The sequence below is a fragment of the Thunnus albacares genome, chromosome 21 (genome assembly GCF_914725855.1).
Source record: "Thunnus albacares chromosome 21, fThuAlb1.1, whole genome shotgun sequence".
Lineage (NCBI taxonomy): Eukaryota > Metazoa > Chordata > Actinopteri > Scombriformes > Scombridae > Thunnus > Thunnus albacares.
In genome coordinates, this window is record NC_058126.1 from 1,811,907 (window position 1) to 1,832,961 (window position 21,055).

At 39.8% G+C, this 21,055-nt stretch overlaps 2 protein-coding genes across 5 annotated transcripts in view; both read right to left on the reverse strand.

Moving 5' to 3' along the window:
• Nucleotides 1-21,055, reverse strand: part of sugct (succinyl-CoA:glutarate-CoA transferase) — a 118,439-nt gene that overhangs the window by 14,289 nt on the left and 83,095 nt on the right. The window lies entirely within an intron of this gene.
• Nucleotides 7,221-16,005, reverse strand: LOC122972263 (lysophosphatidic acid receptor 6-like). 3 transcript variants are annotated; one of them, XM_044339254.1, is made up of 4 exons: nucleotides 13,838-16,005; nucleotides 13,258-13,368; nucleotides 9,415-9,823; nucleotides 7,221-7,879 (listed from the first exon to the last, which is right to left on the reverse strand). In XM_044339254.1, the coding sequence occupies exons 2-4, from the start codon at nucleotides 13,289-13,291 to the stop codon at nucleotides 7,429-7,431; spliced, it is 894 nt and encodes a 297-aa protein (XP_044195189.1). In that variant the 5' UTR covers nucleotides 13,292-13,368; nucleotides 13,838-16,005; the 3' UTR covers nucleotides 7,221-7,428. The 3 variants fall into 3 exon arrangements, with proteins under 3 accessions (XP_044195189.1, XP_044195188.1, XP_044195190.1); XM_044339253.1 differs by lacking the exon at nucleotides 13,838-16,005 and having other exon boundaries at nucleotides 13,258-13,738; XM_044339255.1 differs by lacking the exons at nucleotides 13,258-13,368; nucleotides 13,838-16,005 and adding an exon at nucleotides 10,059-10,372.

The window sequence follows — 21,055 nt, forward strand, 5'->3', positions numbered from 1 at the left end:
CCAACCCAACCCCAACCCAACCCAACCCAACCCAACCCAACCCAACCCAAACCAACCCAACCCAACCCAACCCAACCCAACCCAACCCTAACCCAACCCAACCCAACCTAACCTAACCTAACCTAACCTGCTGTTGGACAGGTTGTTGAGACTCAACAGGATGTTTCAGAACAGTGAGATTGTGTCTAAGTTTCCTCACAATGTAAAAGTCATTTTTTCAAAGCCAGAGGTCGCTAGCTTAGCTTTAGCAAAGATATATTATATTCCTTCAGCTGAGGAACAGAAAGAAACCATGTTTTAAAACTTCCTTCACAGATTGAAGATGAAACAGGAGAAAATCCTGCAGCCGAGTCTCGTTCAGCAGACAGTCGGCTGCAAAATGTGCCGAAAACACAAATAACCACTCGCCGATAACGGAGGGAATGAATTTCAGCCGTTTCTCATGGGAATGTCCATCCTCTAGAAGGCTGTAAAGACTTTTTATCTGCTGAACAACCAGCAACACTTCCAGTGTTCTGCTTTGCTCGTCATCCAGCTGCAATGCAAACTGCTACTACAGAAGTTACATAAACACTCAGTGTAACGCCGGGCGGCAATAGGCTCATGATGAAGCTTCCTGCAGATCTGATTTGACTTTCTGGTGTAACACAGTAACGAGTACCGCCTCAACGCAGCTCGCTCTGCAGACACAAATTTCAAAATTTCAAGTACCTTACAAATAGTGAGGAGATAGAAGTGAGTAATTTTACAGCACAGGAGCGTCACCATCACCCTGATCCATCCCAAAGATCAGTTTTATTGTTTTCTATCATACCAGCACTTTAATATCCAAACAGAGGTAGGAAACACGTTTTAGATATTGTACAAATAAATATTCTAAAAAACAAGATTATCTGGGATTTTGTGAGACCAAATGATACATGTTTTAGCTCTTGTGATAAACTGAAGAGTCACAAACTGCAGTGGATGATTGTTTCTTCCCTGAACATGTTTGTAAAAGGAGCTGAATGGAATTTTGAAAAAATATATATATAAATGAAGTGAGTTTAAGGCTGCAGAGCTTCACCTGAGGATGAGGTTTACACAGGACGGCTCTCTGATATACAGTATCTGAGTGTGTGTGTTTGATGTGTTCGCCTGTATTTGTGCATGCGTGCATACAAGTGTAACAGTATGATTGCATGCATGTGTGTGTGTGTAATCCCATCTGTTTGTTATGCAGGGTATCATTACATCCATATGGTCATCACACACACACACACACACAGACACACACGCAGAGGTCAAACATAGTGTTGAACTTTTATTTTCCATCTGTTTTTTTTTTATATCTGCTTTACAAACAAAAACATATAGAGAATAGAAAAATGTACTTTTCTGTCTGATTTACATGTTTAAAGACATTTACAGACTGTTCACCTCTTCATCTGTTACATCTGTTACAGATGAACAGATTATCATTTGTCCAGCATCACAAAGCTTCAATAAGAGATTTGTGTTTTTTTAAATACACACAACAAAATCTATACTTAAATATCCAATAAAATGTCACTATTAATAGTCATTTTCTCCATTATCTGTTGCCTATTTCTACATGAATATGGATGGAAATGATGGTCGGTTCACCACTTTCAGACTGAAATATCTAAAGAACTATTTGATGGATGGACATGAAATTTGGTTCAGGCATTCATGTTCCCCAGAGGATAAATTCTGACTACTTAAGTGATGACCTTTCGTCTAGCGCCACCAGCAGGTCAAAGTTTTCATTTGATATGCTGTGATATATCTCTTCATAACATCTACTTGATGGATTAGTGAAGGTGAGGATGATACATAAGTTAACAAGCTGAATGATGAACTGAAGTTATGAACGACAGACAAGGTGGTGAAATTTGTGCTGCAGCCCTTCACAGACTGGTGAAACTAACTAAAGACATGTTTCGCTACATAATATCTGGCTATATGATCATTAATGAGGAACTTTCTTGGGTATTTTTCATTAATATTTTCTCAGTCACTGTATACGCTGTTTTTAGTTGTACTACAACCGTTTTTGAGCTGTATCTAATGTTTTACTGACTGTAGTGTGGGTTCTTGTTGTTGTTGTTGTTATCCATGTAGGGTTGAATCCAGAGCGACTGGACTTGGTTGAAGATACTTGAAGATGTTTCACCTCTCATCCAAGAGGCTTCTTCAGTTCTAACTGACTGGTAGAGAGTCCTAAATTTAACCTCTGTGCCATTAAAGCATTTAGTGGTACCACTGGTTTAACGGTACACCTGGCCTCAGGTGACTCCAATGACTGTCATTACCACAGCCAGGAGCACTAGCGAACCAGGTGCAATCAATGACCTTGATAATGACCCCACAGAGGTTAAATATATGGGACTTTCCGCTGTTATGGAGTTTTCCATCTTTAGGGTTACAAATTTGAATGACAGTTGGGTCAAAACAAAGCCTTGAGGTCACACTGTAATTCTTAATCTCTCCTCCAGACTTCAGCTGTCTGTGATGTTTTGGTGAAAGCAGAAACCTCTCTGATGAAGAGTAAATCAGCACTGCCATGGTAAGCCAAGACCAGAGAGAGGACCCTTCTGGACAACACAGATTGGTGGAACGTGTAGCCAAAATGTGTTGACAGTGACCTGAGGCTCAATGCAACGTGACTTAAGATGTCACGGGTAAGGTGCAGTCCTTTGTTTAGAAACTAGTGAACCAATTAGACTAATTTTTCATATCGTAGGCTGATCTAAAGACTAACACTCAGACTTTCAGAAGACAGAACAGGAAGAGACAGCATCCGAGTTACACCAACTTGGATGTTCGCTGTTTACGGTTCTCCTTGATCAAAGTAACTTCAATAAACATTCTCAGCATTAAGACATCGAAATCCACAACACCCGCCATCTTGGATGAGATGTGAAACGTCTTCAAGTATCTTCAACCAAGAAGTCCAGCTGCCCTCGATTCAGCCGTCCTCGGATGACGACGACCTGGATGACTGAGAATCTTTACAGACATGTCATCATTATTATCATCATTAGTAACTTTATTGTTGTTGATTCATTGTTTTGTTTGTTGCTATTTTTTGTCCCTTTTGCTTTGGTTTATAATTGTCTTGCATTATGATGTAAAGTTTACCTTTGTGGACTTCAGGAAGAGTAGTTGCTAAATGAATCCTGCTGACTTTGGTGACTTTTCCTCTAGCGCCACCATGAGGTTGACTTTTTAGCTCTTTACTGAAACAGGTAAACAATTATTGGATGGATTGCTGTGAAATTTCACACATTCATCATTCCCTCAGCATGAATCAGAACTTTGATCCTCTGACTTTCCATCTAGTGTCACCATCTGGTCAATATTTTAATTTGTCCAGTACTTCAGTTTATGAACAAATAGTACAAAAAGAAGGGTACTCTGTGAGTGCAGCCTCACAGAGCTGTGTATATATACCACATATTACTCATCACAGTATTCTACTACACGCCTGATAAGACGTTTCTCAGAAACAAGCAAAACAGACATTTGAAAATGTGAGGAGCTGCTTCCTCGCGGCGTGCGATGCTGCCCTCTACACATGCAGGTTTCCCCTCATCTGTGTCCGCTGTGGGCTGAATTGTGGGACACTAGTTTAAACCCACAGCTCTGTATTTCGCCTGCATGCCGTTCGGTTCGAATGACTGAATTTTGTGAACACACTACAGACTCAAAACCTGTTCGGCATTAAGAGTGCAGTCTGGATTTGGCAGTTTGTTAGTGTTGTCAGAGCTTTGTAGTGGCGGCTGTGGCACAGCAGGTAGAGCAGGTCGTTTTCTAATCACAGCGTCGGCTCCTGTCCACATGTTGAAATGTCCTCGAGCGAGAGACTGAAACCCAAGTCGCTCCCAATGAGCAGGCCTGGTGTGAATGTTTGTGTGAATGGGAAAATAAAATGCAGTTAAGGTAGAAAAGTGCAGTTTGTTTACCATGTATTCATAGTTATATATTCAGCCACTCATTTGTTTGTTTTACTGACAAGGAAACTGAAGCATTTCCTTCCTGTTTGATTTTTAAAGTTTACAGGTTCAGTTTCTGCGACTGAGAGCAGTTTCCATCCGCTTGTTTTTATGTAGGATTGATTTATTGAAGGATTGAAAGTAAGTAAGGAGAAGCTGAAAGAGAAAAATAGAGGAGGAGGAGGAGGACAGGAGGAAGGAAAGAGGGAGGCTAACAGGAAGTGAGGAGGAAGAGGAGGCACGTGGCTAAAAAACCACAAAACTGTTGTGCGTTCAGTGTGTGTGTCTTTTGATCAGGCCGGGTAACTGCCTACAGACTCTCCCGCTGTGGTTCTGGGGTTTTCAGGCTTTTCCTTTTCCACCACCACCGCTGGAAACACACACACACACACACACACACACACACACACGTGCCAGGCAGGTGAAGCCTAAAGCCGTACAGCCGCAGATCAATAACATTTAGATTAGAGTCAAACACACACCATGTGTTCCGACACACACTGCGGGACAGGAAGCGCTCCTGCAGCAGAGTGCGTGTGTTTGACTGCGATGTTTGATGTTCTTTATTGAAACATCTCAACATCATACGAGGAAAAAGAAAACAAAAAGTCACCCTGTAAACTTTCACACACGTATAGACATACATTTCCAGGCGGCGAGAGGACAAAATGAAGACTAGTTTTCAACCAAATTCCCAGAATATCTTTAAAAGAAAATGTAGTAAATGTTTGTTTCCGTCCACTGCTGCTGTGTGAATATCAGCTGATAAACTAATCCTCCAGTCGGCGCCGTTAAACCGTCGCAGAAGAAGACACAACGAGACGACGTCAGTAAAACAGTCGAAGCTTAAACGATGTAAAACATGATGGAAATATGACGTTTCTGTTAGTTTCATGTATTGATGTGAGGAAGGTTACAGTCTCCTCATCATCGCTCCACACAGATCTGATGTTTTCAGATCTTCAGTGACGTTTCAGTCACATGATTCATGATGTCATCATTTATTCACTCAGTCTGTTTACATTTGATTTGTATCCACACAGCTGCTGTTACACCTCAGAGTTTTTTTTTTATGCATAAACTGGAAATGTGAATAAAAACAGTTCAAATATACATATTAAAATTTCAGAATGTAATTTTTTTCTCCCAAAAGTAAAACCAAAACAAATATATTTCATCCACAATTATATTGTTATTTTTGGTCTTATACAGATTACAAACCATTACCTTTGCACTACCTGCACTCCCACTACTGCCTCAACTTGTTTTTTGTACTATAACTTATGACATATATTACATTTCTTTTGCACACATTGTAAAAACCTATGTATATATATATATATATATATATATATATATATATATATGTATACATGTAACTGTGTATTCCTTGTAAATATAATAAAGCTTTTCCTTTTGTGCTACTTTGATATACTTTGTTCTGTTTTATTGCTTAATTGATTGTTTTGTTCTGTTCTAATTTAAATTATTTGAATGTGCTGTAGCTTAGTGGAGGCTACAGCTGTTGTATAATCCTGTGTTGTATGATGATGAAATGAACCTTCAATCTTAAAACAAACCTTGACAAAGAAACGGAGAAGCTGAAGCAAAAGTTTGTCATTTCAATTTGAAAAATATGAAATGATTACTCTCTGATTCATTTTATCTGTAGATCGACTGATTAACATCGATCCTTTCAGCTCTAGTTCTTCCACGAAGTTTTATTCTGTTGGATCCTGCGGCGAGTTCAACCAGATACAAACTAACTTTCATTAACTGTGAGATATCATAGCCGTCAGAAAATCTCCACGTATCATTCCTTGTAATAACTACGAATCCTCCTCTTCCTCTAACTCCTGTCATCCCTCCATCAACTTCTCCATCATCGAGGCCGACTCAGACGATGACTTCTTCACCCTCATGTTTCCCTTTTCACGCCTCCTCTTCCTCCACCCCCCCCCACCCCACCACCACCCTCTCTCTGAGTCTTTGAAGCTAGCTGTGGCAGTCCATTAAGTCGACTAACCAGCCCCCATGGGAGCCATCCAGGCTCGCTGTTACATCATGTTACTGCAACATCAAGGGGGAGGAGGATGGAGTGTGTGTGCAGAAGGATGTATGTGGAGTTGTGTGTGAAGATCTGAGGTTGCCTGAACCTGCTGCTCTCTGTTTGACCTCGACAATCAAAGCAGCTTCTGCATATCGCAGCGTTTTCATTCCTGTGAAGTGTCAGAGCAGTTTTTTTCTTCCATATACGGCCTCATATGAGCACTTAATAGGATTTTTAGATGCGTTACATAAAGCTGCGGCCCGGATGTTAAAGGTCCCCGGTGATTTGGGTTTTCATGATTTCAGCTCATGACATGAATAATGCTCTTCATCATGTTCCTGCAAATGAGTGTGTTTTAGTTGGAGAAATATTTATTTCTAACTTTGAAGAGGAAAGCAGTGACGTGTCTGTCACACATGAGGAGTCATGACTTCCATTTCATACACACATTCATTAATCATATCCTATAAGATGTTTCCTATAAGGAGACATATTCTGCACATTTCCAGCTCTATATTTATATTCTGGGGCTCTACTGGAATATCCTTGCATCATTTCCAGTTAAAAACTCCTTATTTATCTTCTACTGGTCCTTTATGCAGCCCCTCAGTTCAGCCTCTGTCTGAAACAGGCCGTTTTAGCTCCTGTCTCTTTAAGGCCCCGCCCTCCTGATGAGCCCACTCTGTTCTGATTGGTCAGCTTTCAGGAAGCTTCCTCCGGCTCCGGAGGCTACGTAAACAAACTATAGTAGCAGGATTTCACTTCTTTTTCTCCTTCTTTACTCCAAATGTCAACTTCTCAAATCCATCCGTACATGTTGGAGCTGAACAACACATGGAAACACCTTAGCAACCACCTTAGCAACAAAGATTATAGAACAGACACATGTTTATGGACATGTGATGAGCTGACATCATCTCTTTCTTGGGAAAGTTAAAACACTTTAAAAGCGAAGTGTCAGGGCAGCTGAAACTTTGGAACTTTGACCATGTTTAACATCCGACATCAGAACGGGATATAAATGACAGAAAACCACAAAAAGCAGAATCCGTCCTCTCTAAGACCTTTTAAATGCCACATAGAATGCAAATTAATACCATTTTCACACTCATAATGGTCCAAAAATGACAGAAAACCAGTCGGGACAGTAAGACCTACAATAATTTATTATGTACATGAATTTCTATCACATTTCTGTCAGTGCTTCCAGCTGTATATGAAAATAATTCCTTCAATTAATGTGACATGGAGCCACTTAAATGGCAGAAATTTAATGGATGATTAATCAATTACAAACTAATGAACTAACTGAAGTTTGCTGCAGGTCTGATGCTGCTGACTCAAACTCCGGACTTCAGGAACTTGACTGTTAAACTAAACTCAGAACTTCCTGCAGGGCAGTTTTCCAGCTCTGTGCAGGAACAGCAGCGGAGTGATGAACCCGCTGACGATGTTGACGGCCATGTTCATTAACATGACCCACAGAAGAACCTGCTGGGGAGCGTACAGCATCGGACTAAACATTAAGACTTGGAGCAGCTCGGTGGTGCTGGTGAAGACCATGGTGATCATGATGACCTTAAAGGCCTTTCTCTTCGTGGTGTTGCTGCTCTCTCGGGCGCGGTCCCCGTCGCCGGGCCCCGGCTGCTTCAGCACGCAGAGAACATGGATGCCGCAGTAAAACATGAGCACCAGGAAGAACAGGGACTTGATTATGAGCAGGTATACGGACTGTGTGGTGGAAAGCATGAAGGTAGGGATGGTGCAGTACAGCAGCACCAGCAGCCAGTTGACCATGCAGAACGCCAACCTGTAACGAAGAGGTTTGAACCTGCAGAGAAGAAGAAAATTCTTATATGACAGAGAATTGGTATCAAACTGCCAACAGTACAGGACGCAAACTTTACTGTTGCAGCACAGTTGAAGCTGATAAACAGCCTAAAAGTTCAATGAAGTTACTAAAACATTTAACCATTAATGTAAAAACAGGAACATTCAGAGCTTCACTTTGGTCAGTTGAGAATGAAATTCAGCCGTTTTACCCCTTGAAGTCACTTGTTCCACATGCATTACACCTTAAAGGTGCGATATACAACATTCAGCCCCACTAGATGTTGCATTAACACCAGCGTCTCAGACCAAAACAAACGCATGTGTCGTTTAATAAGAAAGAAAGCGGCCCCTGAACTGACAGCTAACGAAACTCAGATCAAACTGATCAGATATGGATCAAGATTCTGTTAGAGCGTTGCCTATTTCTGCCTCAAATGCTTTCAGAAACATTTTAGCGTACTGTTTAGCTGTAATATGAGCTATATATGAGCTGCCATGTTGGAAATGGCTGTGGGAGGACACAGAGGGACTCACATGCACTATCATGCACGCTCAGCTGTAGCGGCAACCAAAACCAAGAACAGAGAAGCTCAGATTACAACACACACACAGAGGGAGCGTGACTTCGTTCTCTGCTCAGGACGCCATTATTCTGCTATATATCCTTACATAGCTAATAGTTGTTTGCTGACATGTAGTGAGGCTGTCATTTATTGCAACTTTAACATGTGACAAAATGATCTCAAACCAAGGACCTCTTACTGACTTTTTCAGAACTTTCAACTGCATCTAAAGCCCCATTTGGATGAGGGTCTTTCTTCTTCCCCAGGGGGGCGCCGGAGACAGGAAACACATTTTGATATCATTCAGTGTGACTTACACTTCCCAAGGATATCATTATTATCTCTGACGTCCATCACCAGTAAACCAGAGAATAAAGAGGCTGCAGAACCTTTTCTACAGTATCAGAGTGATCCAGTGATAGATGCACATCCATGTTACACCGCAAACAGGAGCTGCTAACTGCTGATTCACATGACTTTTAATGGAGACTATTTGACTAAATGTAAACAAATCAGGTGTCTGAAAGAGAACAGCAGCAGCTCCTACCTGCAGCTGACATTACAACAGCACATCTGATGAGCTTTTATTTGTTTCTGTCGTCATATTGGTTCATAAACAGGCCGATATGTTGCTGTTGACATGTTTCTATCTGTCAGATTAGCCAAAACATTTTTGACTTCCTTCATTTTCACACAGATTCAAATTCTGCACTGAACTTATATAAAAAAGGATAAAACTCAGAGATCCGCTTTTGTTTTCAGATAATTTTGTCACACAAATGCTGAAATTGTTCTGAACTTTGAGTTTTATTTTAATCTTTACTCGACAGTAAAGAAACAGAGACAAATGTAAAGATACATTTCCATCGCCTTGCGCCTTGTTATGATTCTGATTTCCATTAAAACTAAAACAACACGTCTTCAGACCCCTCAGAGCTGATCAGTCCTGTCAATCACTTTCTTGACTTACCTGAGGAAGACGGTGGGATGCACCACAGCCAGGTAGCGCTCCACGCAGATGCAGCTGTGAAAGATGGGGCGGGAAAAGAACATCAGCCGTATGAAACACTGCAACAACAGCATCCCCGTGTACGGCGCCATCCTCAGCAGGAAGTGTAGCATCAGGTAAGCAGACGAGACGCCGAAGAGGATCTCAGAGATGGCCAGATTAAGGGCAAAGAGCTCTGAGGCCACGATCCTGCCCGCTCCGCTCACTAACAGCCGCACCATGTAGACGTTGGCAGGGAAACCCACCACCAAGTTGACTCCGAACAAGGTGCCTAGTCCGTTGTAGAAAGTAAGGAAGTCGGATGTTGAGGTGTGGTTCGCTTCAGACAGATTCATCTTCACCACATGAACACACTGCAGTTTTCTGGGATCTGCAGAAGTTAAAACAGAGAGATTCACACTGACTGCTCAATCCCAAAATGTGCAAATTACTTTCAATTACTTTATTAGTTGAGTAAAAAATAAAATACAACAGGGCTGATAAATGGTTAGCAGCCAAACATTTAGCTGTTGGAAGCATCTCCTTGTTCTGACTGACTGACAGACTGACACCAGATTATTTATCTAATTAATCCAAAACCTTCAGTTTACACAGCATAAACATACCGACCATGTTGTGGAGCGCGGTGTCAAGTGTTTCACGTCATATCTGGGATTGTGAATGTGATCAAATTGGATGTTTTTGGAGCAGAATCACTTTGAATTGGTGTGAGCCAATATTTTTCTATGGAGGGAACAAAGATGCTACACTAAGCTACTTCCGCATCCTTCAGTCTCTCCAGGAAATTGTGATTTTTTACGATTGCAAAATTAAAACAAATTCAAGAAAATTTGTGAGAGCTGCAGTTTTACTAAATTACAGCAACTTTTACACATGAAACGTCCAAATCAACAGCCGCTTGTGATTCGGACCGATCGTGACGTCATTCAGGTGGAAGATGGACAAATCTCACCTGCCAACAATAATGATGCCATAGATGAGCAAAACAATTCCCAAATGTTCCCAAATGAGGTTTGATGTTGTTCAGACATAATCTACCTCAAACATAAACATCAAACTATATTTTTATGTTGATGGATTTATTTTAATGGCATTATTTACTGATTTTATTTGCTGTAATGTTGAGCTGAAAGTTTATTTAATAAAGGTTATAAATGGAACTCAAGTACAGTATTTTATATAACATTGAGTCCTCATGGTTCTCATGTTCAGAATATACATTAAATACTGGAACTGAAATATAATTGTTTCTGTAATATGCAGGATGCTTTTTATCCAAGGAAGTGATTAAATAAGACTCTTTATTGGTATTAGTTTAAAAAAAAATCACATTATTTTCCTTTGCTTGCAATTTTCCCCAATTACCACAATTTTATTGCAAAATGGGCACATAAAACATCGCAAATTGTATCGCAATCTCTTTTTAGAAAAACTGCTACAAAATCACGCATTTTTGGTCATAATAATCACAAAAAAACCTGTAAAATCCTGGAGGGACTGAGCTTTGCAAAATCAGTTCCAACATTAACCTTGTTTGTTGGTGACTTTTTCAACGTGCAACCAATGATGTGTTAGCTTTGTTGGAACCATCAAAGCCTCTGAATTGACCCAAAATCTAAAAGTAAATTGAATAAAATTTCTGAAATGATCAACTGAGATCTACGAAGCTATTTCCACCCCTCCGTTAGCTGCATGGCAATAGAATCTGAAGCTCTCTGATTGGATGCTTCCTACAGGAAACTGCGACTCATAGTTGTCTTTTTTTTGCACATGAAGAGCATTGAAGCTGCTTTACAGAGTCACAGAGTGCTTTTCTTATCATGCTTAAAACGTTTCTGCTGTCTGTGTACCTGATCCCCTGCGATAACCAATAAACAGCCAATGATTAATGACATGAAAGCCAATCATTCACAGAAATCAAACAGATTCAGTCAGAGAATGATTCTCTAAACACATATGTCTTGGAAGCAAAAGAAACTCTATCTACATTTAGGTTTTCCACACCTCCATCACACATGTGTGCTTCCAGGCTGGCGTTGCATCTAAACAACATCCATCCTCTCTTGGTTTTGCATTCAAGAGGATCTCCTGTTTGTAATTTGGGCTTTTTGTTTCTCAACTGTTTCACCACAAGCTCATTTTAAACTGGACCCACCTGTGGATTTGCATGGCGGGCAGCGAGTGGAGTCCAAGTTTACATCTGGTGTATTCAAAACAAGCTGAAGGGAGACTCAGATATGGTTTCCATGAACGGCTGTGTATTGAGGGTACGGCCACATTTGCATTGGATTTCCCTCAGAATGTAATTTGTCAGTGTGGAATTTCAAAAAGAGAACAGCAAATGGTTTCCTCACAAGTTTTATCTGAGCCCAGAGGATCCACAATGGTGAAAATAAATTAAGTTTCAGGTTTGCAGACGGATTACAGGCACACCTGGTCAGGTTGTCTGTTCTCAGTCTTTCTACAGATGATGCTCTGATTTATAATGAAACGCTCTAAGCCATTTTGACTGACAGGTTATTGTTTATATCTTCACTTGCTTGTCAAAATCTCCTTATTCATCTACCTTTCATTTATACTTTAAAAGGGCTTAATGGTTTTTGGTGGGGATTCGCTCCAACTCTCAGTTCTTTTAAATCAAGACTGAAGACTTTTCTGTTCACTGCTGCCTTTTATTAAATCAAATTTAAAGCTTTTGATTCATATCTCACATTACACTGTAACTTTCTCTCTCGTGTTTTATCTGTCTTATTCTATTTTAGCTTATTTTTTATCTTCTATTTAACTCTTTAATTGTATTTAAATGTCTTTTTATTTTGTCTGTGTTTCTTTTACATTTTGTCTTGATGCCTTCTATGTTTTATGTGAAGCACTTTGAGATGCCTTGTTGTTTAAATGTGCTATACAAATATACTTGCCTTGTGGGAAATTAAATCAACAAGGAGAAATAATATCTTTATGACAAAAACAATTACATTTTTATTTACAGGCTGATGCTGTGTACTACAACAGTGACTAAGAAGAAACAAAAATATCCAACAGGACGCTAGCTAGTCCCTAAAGAGTTTTTATCAGCTCTGGAACTAATTACCTGATATCTGAAGAAATCACTTTCTCAAAACCTACATTTTTAAAAAAGCTTTTATTAATGTTCCTCCTATCTTATCTATTTTATTTATTTAGTTTTATCTTATTATTTTTCTCAGGAGAAGTAAAGTAGTGAAAACAAAAGCAAATTTGGCAAAATAAACTATTGAGTTTAACAGTTTTATTTAATAGTCAAATAATGTTTTTGTTTCTTTTTCATTAATAGGGGGTTAGGGTTAGGGGGGGTTGCTGCTGCAGAGGTCCCCAGTCTTTTTCGTGAGATGTTAGGGCTGCAACTAAGCTGCTGATTATTTCCTTGATCAATGAGTTGATAGTTTTGCCTATAAACTGTCAGAAAACACAGAAAAATGCCAGTTGTAATGTCTTAGGGCCCAAGGCGACATCTTCAGACATCTTGTTTGTCTGATCAACAATCCAAAATCCAGATATTCAGTTTACTTTACTGTCTGACACATAAAAGTTTCAAATCCTCACATTTGATAGGCTGCTTAAAAATGAGTTAAATGATTATCAAAATACTTTCTGATTAATTTTCTGTTTATCTCAAATACCTGAACTCAAGTATTTCTTCACTGGAGTGATACCACTGGAGGGAAGTGAGGAAACTAACATCATTTCAGTAAATAATTACAGATTTCAGCTGTAACATCGCGACAAAGAGCACACAATACATGTGATGAAGTTTGTCAGGCCTACCTTCTCTCAGTGAACAGGCTTCATGTGGACGCATCCATCTACCAGCCAGGTGGAAATAAGAGAAGATCAGAGTCGTCTCCTCCTCTGCCTCATTTGCATGGCTGATGCTGTCTAGATAAACCGGGATTATATTACATGATGCAGCTGCTTCAAATGAACTTCTAGTTATGACATAAACACATCTGTATGTCTTTGCACAAATGAATGTATCCATATCTGTCCCCTTTGTTTAAAGGCTATAAAAATGGTACAACTACAGTCCCTTCAGCTAAATGTGTTTTATCTAGTTAGAGAACAAACTCATTTACTTGCTAAATTAGCTATTCTGGAAAGTTATTTTTGGTTAACAAGCTAGCTATCATGCTATCTTACAAACCTCAGTAGCTCATTCATCAGGTTACTCACAAATCAAAGCAAAGGAGGAATATGTTTCCATTCACTAAACTAATGTTCCAGTTAAAATGCTTCAGATCTTGTTCTTTTTCATTAGCAAACCTTTTCCTATGCAATTTGAATAAAAATCTGCCCCCCCCCCCCTTTTCAGTCTTAATGTCATATGCTGGAATCTGCACCAACTTACTTGTTCTGATGATCTCTGGTATCTCTGACGTGGATAAATGTCAATAAATCAGCTTTGAAAAAGACTTTCCACATAATGAATGAACAGGGGTTGCTGCATTGGGTCAAGAACAGTAGTGTTGGTGATGCTGAAGTAGAAAATCAAGTGCTCTTCAAGGATAGTTGAGTAAAAATAAAAAAAAAAAACAATGATTGTCCAGCTTACTTTTAATGGAAGTCCATGGTTTTGGTTGACAGTCTAAAAAGAATCTGAGTCACTCTGATTATAAGTTTAAAAATCCTTTATCAAATCATGGATAAACCAATGCGTTTCAACTCAAAGACTTCATCAATAAGCAATAAGGACAGGTATCCAATTTAAAACTCTTCAAGTGGTCATGTGACTAGGTTGCATGGCAAGTTAATTCTGCCCCTTGAAGAGACAACATATAAGATATAACAGTAAGAACAACAAAACAATGCAAACATAAACTTCAACAGCCTCACATGTATAATAGCAAAAAGGAAAGAGATAAGAGTCAATATTAAATTACAAATCCGAGTATAAGTTAAGGACCATCTGACGGTGATGTACACTAATAGCACCCTACAATGTGAAAATACTCGTAATGGATCACTCTCAATAGTACTTGTCAAAAACGTGGTCAAAGCTCATAATTATGACAACAGTAATATTCAGTAATAAGAGGAGGGTATAATGATATATATAGTATACAGATGTGATGACCCCTGGTGTCATCTAGTGTTTGCTATGTGGTTCACCTGCCCCGTCTCTACAGGTGGTCATTAGCGCAACTGGGAACACCTGAGGGCCCGCAGTCTTCCCAGGTTCATAAAGTCTGGCTGCAGCTGGCAGCTCCCTCTCAGCTCCCTGCAGGCACCCTGTTTTTGGTTATGTTGCTTTAGTTTCCTTTTTGCTTTGCTTTTATGCACCTGACAACATACACACACCCTTTCACCACTCATGCACACCCCACAATACTGTTTATACTGATATCTACACCTCACACTCTGTGAATCCTTAGTTGAGACTTAAGGTAAGTAAAATTAAAATGATCTTAAATTTACGTGGTGTGTCTCCCTGTTTGTTGTGGCTAAAGAGCCGGGTTATAACAAATGGGGGCTCGTCCATTAGGGTTAGTTTGTCAAAAAGTCTGTTTGTGCCTCAGGAAGCAGCGGGCGCATGGTGTTGATTGGGCACACTGATTAGGTGATTTGGTCCAGCTGCGTGCTAGCTTTCGGGCTGCCTGTTTTGTGGCCAGAGCTGTTTTGGTCATTGGTTTTGCTTTGGTTTAGCTCTGGTTTTACTTTGGTTTCTGGTTTTTGGTAGATACACTTCATCTGTTTTTCTGCAGGAAGCATTGGTTTCTGACCCGGTGTCGGATTGTTGTGTGCTGTTGAGAGGGTAAGTGTTCCTGTTTTGATATGCTTTTCTACAGAGATTTCCCTGTTAGGTTGTAGTGGCATTTCCCCCTGGGTTGCATCCGTTTGTTTCTTTTGTAGTGCTGTGGCAGCATCCTTAGTTGTTTTGGAGCAACTATCTCGGGGGCACATCCATGTGATTTTGTGGGGTTGCTTTACAAGGCCGCTACTTTTCAGTGTGTAAAGCCACATGAAGACTAGGGGTGAGTTTTTAGCAAGCATTGCTTAGGTAGTTAGAGTGAGATTCTCTGTGGGGGGTTGTTAATTGCCATAAGTGTCTTTCTAGCAGGTTACTGTCTGTATCAGTAATTGGTAATTATGGCTTCTTTGTCGTGGTTTTTTGAAGTGCCCACGGTGGCGTTTGTAAGTGGTTGTAAAAAGGAAAAGCATGTGCAAGTAGCAGACCATTATGGCATTGTTGCGGCAGAGAAAAAAATGTGAAGATGGGATTAGAAATGAGGTTTTGTCATCTTTGTTTGAAGAAGGTGTGTTACATAAAAGTGAGCTCTGTACGGCCGCAGTAGAGCCAGCACCTGCGCCGGTGTCTGTACCAGCAGTTGTGCAGACAGCTGATTTAACTTTTGAGCAGAAGAAGGAGCTGTTAGCTTTGCAGTTTGAGCAGGAGAAGTTACAGAGACATATGGACAGAGAGGAGTAGCTTGAGTTAGAGAGCTGAGTGCTGGGTTTGGTGGATGATCTGTTACCACAGTGTTACCCCAGTCCAACTCAGAGGCAGCATAATTCCTCTCAGCTGGATTCAGGTTGCGGCTGGCAAACACGAAGACTTCATTAGTTCCAAGGTCTAATTTCTAGACCAGTAATTCCCCGAGCCCTATCTCGCTGGCATTGGTGTAGATCAAAAAAAGGAGCATTGAAGTTTGGGTGACCTAGGACAGGTGGGTTTATCAAATGTTTACTAAGTGCATCAAAAGCAGCTTGGCATGCAGGTGACCGGAGGAACGTTGCTCCTTTTTTCTTTAAGGCACTGAGCGGCTCAGCAATCTGCGAGAAGTTGGGATCAGACCAATGATACCACCCTGCCATGCTCAGGAACCTCTGCAAGGCTTTCAGGACATCACAGAAATGCTGTTCCCAGGACTGGAAGGAAACGATGATGTTGTCCAGGTCTACAAAACAGATGACACCTTTTAATTCTCCTGGTGCTTTCTCCATGAGCCTCTGAAATGTTGCGGGGGCATTCTTCAGTCCAAACAGCATGACTTTAAATTGGAACAGACCCAGAGGGCAGATAAAGGCTGTGATTTCTTGCACCTCAGGGTCCATTTCCACTTGCCAGTGCCTGCTATTTAAGTTCAGGGAAGAGAGGATAGCAGCATCTGAGAAACTATTCAGTATTTCCTGGATTGTGGGAATAGGGAAGGCATCTGTGACTATGGGTACATCTCATGTCTCTCTTATATTTCCTCGCTCCTCCATCTTCACTTGTTCTGGTCGTCCCAAGTCTCTTATTTCTATTCCAAGGACCGAGGAGGGATCTCTGAGAAGCTATGAGCAAGGAGGGTTCAATAACACCTTCAGCATGTCAACAATGAGTTTCTTCATCACCTTCAGCTTAGGAGGGGAGGCACGATAGGGTTTATGCTGAATGAGAAGTGGATTGGTGAGAAAGATCTGGTTCAAGTGTGAGTGAGTGTGTGAAAGACTTGTCCCATAGTCTCAGAATTCAATCCACTTAGTAAAGAGTCTGTGTTGTTTCCCCAAAAATTTAGTTCGCTCCAGTTTCACAAACATAAAAGAAAGACAACTCAAAAATCCATTGTGGGTTTTACTGCAAACCCCCACAAAACAAAACAAAACAAACCAGGAAATCAAATTGGAAATAGTAGCATCTGTATTCACAGTTCAGTAACACTGATTATTTACAGTATATACACCAGGTACTCACAGTACTGTCGAGTTGGCTACAATGAGGAGGACTTTACAACATGATCTAATGCTGAGGGTAAAGCTGGCGTGTCTCTCTTTTGTTTGTTTCACACTACGGGCTGGTTGCTACACGGCATTATGAGCTTGAGCAAAGTAAAAATACTCCATCACAACTAGAAGTCCTGCATGAAAAATACGACTGCAGTAAAAGTACATAAGTATTATGAGCTTGATGTAGTTAAAGTATTGCAGTAAAAGTAGTGGTTTGGTCCCTCTGACTGATATATTATTATATATGACATCATTAGATTATTAATAGTGAAGCATCAGTGTTAGAGCAGCATGTTACTGTTGTAGCTGCTGGAGGTGGAGCTAGTTTACACTACTTTATATACAGTTAGCTAGTTTAGTCCAGTGGTTCCCAACCTAGGGGTCGGGCCCCTCCAAAGGGTCAGCAGATAAATCTGAGGGGTGGTGAGATGATTAATGGGAGAGGAAAGAAGAAAAAACAAAGTTCTGATACACAAATCTGTTTTCAGTTTTTGGACTTTTTCTCTAATCTTTGATTTTTGCTGAAATATTGGATCATTTGAACATTTATTGAAATGAAAGCATGTGAGAAGTTTAGAGGGAAAAATCACTATTTGGTGGAGCTGTTAACAACTCATAGACATGTGAAATGTGACCCCGACTACACACTGCTTTTTGTAAGACGTCAAAAGACAAAAAGGTTGGAAACCACTGGTTTCATCTTTAACAATGTGTTGTATTTTAAAAGCTTGTTATATTATCCATTGTGTCAAATCTTCATCTGAAAAATAACTAAAGCTGTCAAATAAATGTAGTGGAGTAGAAAGTACAATATTTCCCTCTGAAATGTAGAAAGTAGCATCACATGGAAATACTCAAGTAAAGTGCAAGTACCTCAAAACTGTACTGTAGTACAGTACTTGAGTAAATGTACTTTGTTACTTTCCACCACTGATCTACAGTTTAAATGCAGAACATCTGGGACATCCAGTGGCCTGGTGGTCAAGACATAAACCACATTACTGCAGTGTCACAGCTTTGATTCCCTCCTAATGTATCAAATAAAGGCCGAACCTGAGCGACTGGGTCTCGTGTGTTAGTGAGTCTGTGTTTGTATGAAGTGGAAACTCTGGCATGAGGAATGTGTGTGTTTTGGATCGAAGAATTGTAGTGTGTGTATGTTAGTTTCTGTGTGTGTGTGTGTGTGTGTGTCAGCAGCTGTGCTCCAGGTGTGCTGCGGGACAGTAACCTTCTGTCAACAGGGAGCTGTTCAGGAGCAGCAGACGGTGTTAACTCCCACTGATGCAAACAGCCAAACATGATTTCATAGTTTATGTGAAGAACTGAATCAGAGAGTCAGAGAGGCGACACTGACAGTTTCAACCCCGGCCGGTAAGAAGAGACCTGAGGAACGTCAAAGATAAATGATCCCAAAGAAGAACTGATGTCATTTTATTCCCCTCAGCCTGACTTCACCTGCAGTAAATGTGTTCCTACATCTCCCAGAATGCCTTTCAAAAGCACAAGTTACAAGCGTAGGAGGGGAGAAAATACAAGCAATATTTTATTTATAAGACAAGAAAATATGTTCCCCGTATTTCAACTTTTACAGATGTTTAAAAAACACATTTTTTAGTGTCAGTTTTAAAATCTTATTTTACTGTAAACATTTAACCAAGTTTTTCTCTTCAGCTGTCTTTAGATTTTATTCCTTTTTATGGTTTGATTTTTGTTTTGTGTAAAGACAAACTTACTAAAGTGCTACACAAATAAACAGTATTATTATTATATTATATTTTTATATTAATGTTGTTATTATTTCTTTATTAGTCCAGTTCAAGTGTGACCACATCTGTCAACATCCTTCAAGTGTGTCTTAAAACAGATTTCTTGTCCCTTCAAGAGAAACTCACTTTCCAGAAGCTGCATTTGTGTTTTTTTTAAGGCAACGTAAGCCTTCGACTGAAGAGTCAGAACTCATTTTAAAAGAGCGTAAAGACCGGGTCAGACCAGGACTTTGAGATCCATCGGTGAGTCCTCGCAAATCCCTGGTTCTGGAAACCAAAACTGATTACAAACGGAGCAAAGTGTGAAAGTTCAGGGGCAACGAAATGCCACAGATTCATTTGATTAATGACTAATACTGTGAAAGAAAACTGAATAGCAGCATTTGATGTATTTCTTGTGTATATCAGACATGTTTCAGATAGTGTTGAAGTTCAGTTTAGTGTTGCATGTCTATTCTAAACTTAGTTCTTTGCTGTGTAAGATGAGGCAGTTGTGTGTTTAACAGTTAAGTTTATTCTGTTGTACTTTTATCTGAGCCAGTGATAAGATAAACTATAGTTATGTAGATGTTTATGTGTAAAACTGATCAGCTTTTAGAGGATAGTGTGGTTTCTCCTTTATTTAATATAGTAGTAATGTTATTTTGAGATGCTACTTGTGCTGTCATATATGGTCGTAGAGAAAGACTGTTCCTCGGTCAGTTGAAGGTTGGTTGCTGACCTGTAAGGTTAGTAATCAGATGTCTTAGATTCTGTACGAGTAGTATTTAAGGGACTGGTTCACTTTTCAGACAAAGACAGCTAGGTGGTTTGTATCTTTGTCTCCAGAACTATGAAGCTTTATACTTCTGATTGTATTGTTTGATTACATTATTTGCTCTCTTTGTGTGTTTATTGAGTGATCAGCAATTTCCCCATTACACATTTTCAGCACAAAATCAAATGATCAAGGCTTAAGGTTGTTGTCTTGTCTACCTGTGACAAAATGTACACAAAGCAAAGTCCAAAAGAGACGCTCTCTGAATCTTGTCTCTTTCCTGCTGTAGACAGAAACATTAGTTGTAAGTTTTTTTGTATGTGTCCGCTGTCCGGAGACGTTCTACATCGTTAAACTAGAGGTGAGACAGTGGATTGTGCTGCCAGACCCGACCTGCAAACAGTCACTACTGCAGCTCATCCACTCACTGTGGACAAGAAGAGAGATTTGAGAAACTTTGAAGGATTTATAGTTATAAACAGCTGGACGTACAGACTGAAATGTGATATAAATGTCATTAAATTCATTTACTTAATAAATAATTGTAGGGCTTATTGATCTCAACTGTTTTTCTGTTATTTTTATGACCAGTATGAGTGTGAAAACGGTGTTAAATTGCATTCCATGTGGCATTAAAAACGTCTTAGAGAGAAGATTTACTGCTTTTAGTCATTTTCTGTCATTTATATCCTTTTCTGATGTTTCACAACACGTCCATATGACATGTTTTCCTCGCTGTAATCATTCCTCCTGTTCATACTGGATATTAAAAGATCCTTCAAATGTGCTTTCAATGCATTTAAAAGTCTGTGTGAAGCTTATATGAGTCTTCATCAGTCTGAGTTCGTCATATCAGGTGGATATCTGACACATTTACAGTCTCTTTGTGTTTCCCTGTTGAGCTGCAGGTGGAAGTATAGTAACAAAAAGAGGAACTTTGACACTAAAAAGACTGTAACGTTGAAAGATATCTACTTGATTTGACTCATTTGGACGCTGAAGCTTCATATTAGCTTCAGATAAACTTTGAAATACATTTTTGCACAGAAGTTGTTTTAATTCACACATTAAAAAGTAATTTCTTGTTGGTTTTATGGATTTCAGCAGCACAATAAAGCCTCTGCTGGCATGTGTGTGTGTGTGTGTGTGTGGTGGTGGGGGCTTTGTGTTTATTTTGCTTTCTACAGTAAATTTGTGAAACATAATGTCAAAGTTTGGGTGTAAATTATGAAAGTCAAAATTCAGTTTTCATCAGGGGGACAATATTTTCGCTGGAGGGCTGGATTTGTCCCGCTGGCTGCTGTTTCCCACAAAAATACTGAACACAAACAGAATC

Bases quoted from the DNA above. Each gene is read 5' to 3' on its own strand.
- LOC122972263 (XM_044339253.1), bottom strand. From the start codon at position 13,471: ATGGATACATTCATTTGTGCAAAGACATACAGATGTGTTTATGTCATA. The intron at 9,824-13,257 runs GTAGGCCTGACA...TAACTTCTGCAG, and splicing joins AGCCTGTTCACTGAGAGAAG to ATCCCAGAAAACTGCAGTGT. The intron at 7,880-9,414 runs GTAAGTCAAGAA...TCTTCTCTGCAG, and splicing joins CATCCCACCGTCTTCCTCAG to GTTCAAACCTCTTCGTTACA.